The following is a 7,910-nucleotide window of genomic DNA, read 5'->3' as shown; positions in this document are numbered from 1 at the left end:
ACATAGGTTCCTCAAGTAAATTAATTCCAATATATTTCTTATGGGATCTGGCTCCAAATAGGTATTATCACAGTTTAAAGAATATAAAAAATTGTTAAGGCGGCCATGCTCAACAATTGGTATTGTTGTCATAGAAACAAAGCAACGACTTGTCAGAGTTTCGATACAAACAATTTTTTAAGTTTATTTTTTGTGTTTGGTTTTTACGATTATAGAAAAAATACAGTGTGCAACACGTGTTTAAATACTTTTTTTCGGTATTAGTGTACGCTTTTTGTGATTTACTCCCTTGATTTTGTTTCTGAAATACTTATTAACCGGTAAAGCTTTTCCTCTCCATGTGATTTCTCCAGTAGTATAAAATTTTGATGAAAAAATGGGATTATTTGAACTTATATTTATTAAAAGTCGGTAAGTTTTATTTAGTTAGTTATTGTACAAGGTGTGTTATTAAAATTTTGCCAAAAATATAGCTTTAAAATGTTTTCTTTAAATACAAAAGCTATAAAAAGGAGTGTAGTGATATATAATCACAATACACAGATGATGAAAACGTTATTCTTAATTCTAATGATAATAATATATGGGGTAGGTATTTTATTATTATACCGGGTGTCCCATTAGCTCCAAGAAGTCGAATATCATCATTGTTGACAAATTTGTTGATAAAGATATGAAAAAAAGTTTAATATAAATGTTGGGTGTTGTGGTTTAAATTTTTATAAATGTGGTTTAAAAATGTGCATATCCTAAATATATTTTGTTGCATACAGGATATCCCAAAAAAAGTCATGATGAAGTTGGAAGTTTGTTTTAAATTGCAACCCCCCTTGTTTTGTACGGAATTGGATTCATCATAAGATTGTGCTATAGTACACCATTATTATTTAAAGGGGTATACAGTGTTACAATATATATTATATATATATATATATATATATATATATATATATATATATATATATATATATATATATATATATATATATATATATATATATATATATATATATATATATATAGAATATATATTTTTATATGTAAAGTATTCCTATAGCTTTAACCGTTTCTCAGATAATTACAGTATTATACAGGGTCGCTGATATGGGATATGGGAACTATCGATTATATTTGGTAAAATATATGAGCTACCGCAAAAAGTTAAATATAAAAGTTATAGCGTTTTTAAATGTCTATTAGCGAATAATAAATTTAACTATACAGGGTCGGTCATAAAGTGCATTTAAAAGAAATACATTTTGATTACCACAACTTTATGACCGACCCTGTATACTTAAATTTCCTACTAGCTACTAGATATTTAAAAATCCTATAACTTTTGTATTTAACATTTTGCGGTACCTTGTATATTTTACCTAATAATTGACCGTTCCCACACATAAGTTCATAATATGACTCTTCTTTCTGTAATAAAATATAAGGCAGAAAATCACGAGGTGGCTTTGATAAAAATTAAAAATTTACAGTTGAAAGAGCCGTATGTAATACCGTATGATCGAAAAAAATCGCGTCAGCGATGGCTATGAAATGAAGATCGCTGTCATTTTATAGGTAAATTTATATGGGAAATGTCATAGCTCGTCACTTCCCAGCCATCTGGACGCCGTTTTTTTTCGATCGTACGGTATAATAACGCGACTAACTGCTAAACGGTTAAAATTTTAAGAACACTTTAAAAGAAAAATAATATTCAAGGTGTTGGTTGACGAATTTTACGGAGACTGAGAAAAAGACAGATTTGAATATATTTGTATTAGATGTCCCTGTCCTTATTTAAATAACAAAACATATTTTTTAAAAGATTTTTTCAAAGTGTTTTAGTAATAATATAGGGAATTGATATCACGTAATTTTTTTTCAGGGACTTAATAATAAAATGTAAATAATAATATATTAAACCAATTCCCTGATTTTAGGTGGTGGAACAAACTCAGGCCAGTTCGTCATAGAAGAAATAACTGGTGTAATTCGTCTACATTCCAAACCCATCTCGCTGGATCGTGATAAATATGAACTGAACGTCACTGCCATGGACGATGGAGCATGTTGCGTCAACGGAGACCTTACCATACATACCAGTACGGCTGTGGTGGTGGTTTTCATAACTGACGTCAATGACAATAAACCCATGTTCAAAGACTGCGGAACTTATTACCCCAAGGTCGAGGAAGGAGCACCCAACGGTTCTCCCGTTATTAAGGTACGTATGTTAGAAATTATACCGTATGATCGAAAAAAAAACGGCGTCAAGGACGGCTGAGAAATTATTCTTCTTCTTAAGGTGCCGTGCAGATTCCTGCGTAGGCGTTCATCTTTTTCTTCCTCATCAGATGGTTCTGTTAACTGCAGCGACTTGGAATGCTTGGAAGTCCTGTATGCCTGTACAATGACGAATGTTTCTCAGCTAGGATAGCTTCCTTCGACATATTCCCCTTTTGCCTTCCTCTATTTTACCCTGGAGAATCAGACGCTGAAAGTGATAGTGTTCTCCACGTAGTATGTGTCCCAAATAGGCTATTTTCCTCTTCTTGATGATTTCGAAGAGTTCACGTTGTTCCAGACCAGCTCTTCTGAGAATGTCTTCATTCCGTACACGGTCGACCCAGGGCACTCTTAGCATTCGTCGTAGGGTTCACATTTCAAAGGCTTCAATTCGGTTTATTGTTGCTACCTTCAGTGTCCATGCTTCCACACCATATAACAAAACGGACCAGACATAGCACTTCACCAGGAGAGGTTCACCACTTTAGAGGAATTATAATCGATAATAATTTTGGCGAGATCCCAGAGTTTCCAGACACACAAATCTATTTCCACAAAAATATTTTTTCTTGAATTTTTTAAGCTGCACCATTTAAAAATCATTTTACTCAATATAAAAATAAAATACATCCTTCTTAAGGCTAACTGCCAGTAAGCGCCATTAGAAAATAAAGAAGAGTACCCGCTAAAGAAATGACGTTTAGGGCTTGACCTCGTCAAAATGATGATCGATTGTCATTCTCCAGCCATCTTTGACCAATATCGCAATATTTAAAATGCTATGAGTCAATTTTTTTAAATGCAACGTTTTTTTAGATTTAAAATTATGTATTGTATTTACTATAAAAGTTGAACCTTTGGTGTTGCAAGAGCAAAATAATAGAATAGATCATCATGATTAAACTTTTAATCATCTGCTGATGATGCTAACATGAAGAAGAAGGATTTTATATAAGCCGCATCAGCTGCTGGGCTATTTAGTTGCGAGGCATTGATGCTAACATGGTTAGCGAAACGCGCGTCCAGTGCAAAATTAAAGTGTTTTGTTGTATTGCGGCGAATTAGTGTTTTATTTTGCTATTGTATCTATTTACCTAAAAGGTGTTCCTAAATTTTTAACTAGGAACATAATATTATTTGGCTTTTTAGACAAAAATAAAGTACACCTTATGTACATTTTGACAATTTTTTTAAATTTTAAGTCAGTTTATAGGATTATATATTGATAATCCTTATTCAGCTTCAGAAAACATCACTATAAATAATAAAATAGATTAATAAAATTCTCTAAAATTCTAGAAAATACATTAATTATTACTTTTTAATATTTTTTGCTTAATCTGGTCCAGTTAGTGTAGTGTTCGTTCCTTTTCTATCTAGATCGTACTTTATTTTCTTTGCCTAATTTGTTCAGCTTCTCTATGCATCCTCTAACCAACTTCGAACTGATGGTTACTGAGTTGATGGCTCTTAAGGCTGCTTGACTATTGGAGAAGATGATTATTTCTTGTTTCCGATAGTTCTTATCTAAGAAAAATTGTACACATCTTTCGATAGCGTAAATTACTGCCCGAAGGATGCTGAGGTAGGTGCGCCTGGTTTAGTTTTGGAAGCATCAATATAGAATGTTATAGTATGGTCTTTTAACTGTTGAGCAGACGTTTCTCTTTTCCAATTCTTTTGTTGTCCCCTTCTATATCTGCACCCATTCTCCTATCCCTGTGCCCTGCACTAGCTTATGCAGGTCCTTCATAGGATGGGAGCATAGTTCCTCCGGTTCTAGCTTAGCTTTCCCAAATCAATACTACATTGGGGTGTTTCTTAAAAGTTGTACATTCTTCGTATGTCATCGACATTTTTGATTGGTTAATCAAATGTTTGTTTGTTTATAAAATTTTGAATTTTTTTATGATTTTTTCATGTAATGCAATATATTTTAGGTTCATGCCACTGATGAAGACAAGGGCGTCAACGGCCAAGTCAAGTATTCTATTGTACAGCAGCCTAACCAGAAAGGCACTAAGTTCACCGTGGACGAAGAAACTGGCGAAGTGTCGACGAACAAAGTGTTTGACAGGGAAGGAGACGACGGCAAGTTTGTATCTGTCACTGTGAAGGCCACCGACCAAGGCGAACCAAGTCTAGAGGGCGTTTGTTCCTTTACAGTGGAGATAACGGATGTTAACGATAATCCACCATTGTTTGATCGACAGGTGAGAAAATTTATTTAAAAAAATAATTAGGTAATATATCAGGTATAATTATATTTTATTGCTTTTCTATGAGGTAATAGATGTTAGGGATAATATCTGAATATCTGTCTCAATGGTGGTTTGTCAACAACCAAACCACATTGCATAGTTTTTGAGAAAAACAATTGAGAATTCTCAAACCTACACAAAAACCTACGACGCCACAAAAAGAAAATTTTACTCCTAATAAAACAATATACTATTATTAAAAATTTGAGCCATAATGTTACTAACCACAATGTGAAATGTCGAAAGTAAGGATAGTTTTGTGAGAATTACGAGTAAATTCAATTTTTATTTATGTTTTTTTTATTATGTTTGGGTTTGATGATATTTACAATTTGTATACTAATTTTTGAAATATGAAATTTTTGTTTTAAACTTTTTATTCAATAAAAATTGAACCAATTGTGTTTTAATTAATTTAATGATAATTAATTATAATTTTATCCATTTATATATAATACGTATTATTAAATTTCGCGAATCTCTGTGTGTGTATCTTTGTAAAATTCGATGTAGGCGGCGAACTTAAACCGATTACTCAACGAAGCAAATCCAACAAAATAAGGGGAACAAGTCTCCGGATCTCATTTACACGAGGGGCTTACACGTTTTGCGCTAAACGCTCTCCGAAATTCACGTATTAGAGGTGCCGCTAATATTACTTTTGACTATATATTATTTTACCCAGCGAAACGAGGATAATATCCTACTAAAACAAAAACCGTGTTTAACTTAAGCCGTAATTTCGCAAAGATAACAGCTATAATATATTGTATATTTTCAGAACTTCGTTATTCTATAAAGAGATCAGAGATATTTTAAACAGTCGAGATTACACTTAATTTATGCTTTTAAATTAATACGAGTATGCTAATAGTTTCTAGCTTTTTAATTACAAATTTAAGAGCATATGAATTGTGAGTACGTATGTTTAATATACTATTCTATACATTTAATATACTATCACAGATTATAATCTTTGTTTTTTCTTTATTGTTCTTCGTCGTTCCAATTTTCGGAATCGGGTACTAGTTAGGTGACTAGTTTGCGCATATAGCACGCCCACTTATGGCCTCTAAAATTGTGCACAGCGCCTGACCGGCACAGTTACGCGTATCTTATCATGGTTACGATATACGCGAGTCAATATTTAACGCAAGACCCGCTAATAACGTTACCGCCTGACGTAATTTGCGGATCAATGACACCGAGCGCTCTTTCTAAATAACCTCTGATAACGTTTAAAAATTGCTTAAATGGGCATGTGCGGGTATTTGGCAACCGGAGCCGGCCGGCGAGATCTTTTATTTTAGGTTATGTTTGAATTGTTTTGAATTATTGCTTTAGTTTTATTAGGTAGGTAATTTGATATTTAAGTAGCTGGGATTAGTTTTAATTAAATAAATATGGCCCAAAATATGGATTCCACCTCTTTCAATACTAAAGAACCTATAAAGAGTCTTAGGTTTACAGCAGATGACGACTTAGCCCTTCTAAGAGAATTTGTTGCTTGTTGCCCTAAACCCACTGGCGGACGTTGAACAATAAAGCCCTGGAAATAAGCACTTTAGACCTTTAGTTTTAAAATACCTAGTAAACAAAACAATTTCAAAGTTTTAAATTCAAAGTTAGGTTAAGTTTAAATAGCGGACGCGACGCGATCAGAATTCTTTCCGATCCGATTACCATAAATGAACAGAGTTAATACCACCTCACGTAAAGGAAATAACACCTGGCCTTATTAACGTCCGTGCACGCTATTCGGTTTAGCGATATCTCTCTATTACGCTGTTTATTGTTATTTTACGCCAGTTTATTTTTGCGCACAGGAAATTTGACTCGTTTGCACATCGTCATAAAAAACAATTTTCGTACCACGAATTAGGGACAAGATTTTTATCTGTATACTTATAGGATACCTAATCTGTGGCTGTAGACTGATTTTACAGGACAGCACTGGAGGGCTGGTAGTTATCAGGACACTTGCCAAGTCGGTAGGTCATTGACCATGATATGGCCGAGGACCGTGGTTCGGATTCCGCGTAAACAAAGTAGGCCCCGTCCAGATTAGCCCTGGCAGCAAAAGGAGCCTGGAGACGTTAACTGAAATCTTTACTTTACTTTATTCTATATTTTACTAGGCATATATCATAGGATTTAACAACTTATTGCTCTGCAGAGTTACCTACATAAATAATATTGTAAAATCCTAAAATTAAGAAATATGCTCTTATGAAGTTTTTCCTCTGGACCCTTCCATTGGTATTGACTATACGTAGTCTTTTGTTTAAAAAAAAATAATGTTCTATTTTTGGTTATGAAAAAAATAGTGTTTTCATTTCACTATCAAATACTCTATGTTGTTTGTTTTGATCATTTAATACTCACATGATGGTGACACAAAGAGCTATAATAAAAATGAGCCTGAATTTGTTCTCATTTCACGTGTTCTGATTTATTATATCGTGATGAAACAAACACAACATTCAACAGATTTGTAGGATATTTCATGGTTTATATTATTTACTGTATTTCTATACCTACTCTCTGAAATAGCAAACATATTTTAAGCCAACCTGTGTTATACTTTAATATTTATCCAGCAAAATAATTTATCCATTGCTATTTTAATAAATGGGTAACAAAACAAAGTCAAATATTTATTTATTGAATATTCTAACGCTTGTGGGTGTAATAGTGATTTGCAAATATTTTGTATTTACGATTGGAAAGTATGTTGACAAATGAAATATATAAATTATAGTCTGACAATATATACCGATTGGTAAATTAAAATTTTTGAATTAAAATTTTTTACGTTAAAACTATTTAAAAATACCATTTTTGTAATAAATAATATGTATAGACAACGAGTAAATAAGTAAAATATTTTTATTATGCTTGGATATAAAGTGTATTTTATAAAATAACAATTTTAATCAACATATCCAAAAGACAAAAAGCGTAATCTTGAAAAAGTTGGCTGTGAAATTCCTAAGCCTCTCGCGCATGGAAAATCAATAAGTGTCATTCGATATTTTAAAATTGTTTTGACATGTTTTAGAGTTCTTTTATATATTTTGATACAGTTTTAAGACAAATAAAAAAAAAAATAGCGGAAAATATCAGTTAATAATTTGCCAAAGTATAATTTTTATTAAAATCAAGTAGTAGTTTATTAAAATCAAAGTATTTTTAAAATTTATATTATGTGTAATGCTTTAAATTCATGTTATTATCGTATCACTGTAATTAAATGGGTAAGTTCTTAATATTTTATTATTTACATATTTTGTTTAAAATACAGATGAAATAGTTTAATTTATTGAAGGTTTTTGCTATTTTCCTTTCCAACATAGCATTCAGTAT

General features: G+C 32.1%; 1 protein-coding gene across 1 annotated transcript in view; it reads left to right on the top strand.

The window, feature by feature from the left end:
- Window positions 1-221: 221 nt before the first annotated feature.
- LOC115874412 (neural-cadherin-like) overlaps window positions 222-7,910 on the top strand; it is a gene marked incomplete at its 3' end in the record, with an annotated part of 35,480 nt that continues 27,791 nt past the window's right edge. The window contains exons 1-3 of the mRNA XM_030889575.1: window positions 222-411; window positions 1,938-2,221; window positions 4,224-4,496. Of these exons, the coding sequence (XP_030745435.1) occupies window positions 369-411; window positions 1,938-2,221; window positions 4,224-4,496 (600 nt within the window). The remainder of the gene's footprint in view (window positions 412-1,937; window positions 2,222-4,223; window positions 4,497-7,910) is intronic.

The sequence above is a fragment of the Sitophilus oryzae genome, unplaced genomic scaffold (assembly GCF_002938485.1).
Source record: "Sitophilus oryzae breed Bouriz unplaced genomic scaffold, Soryzae_2.0 scaffold_1276_pilon_pilon, whole genome shotgun sequence".
In the NCBI taxonomy this organism is placed as follows: Eukaryota; Metazoa; Arthropoda; class Insecta; order Coleoptera; family Curculionidae; genus Sitophilus; species Sitophilus oryzae.
This window is presented reverse-complemented; position numbering and strand designations above follow the sequence as displayed.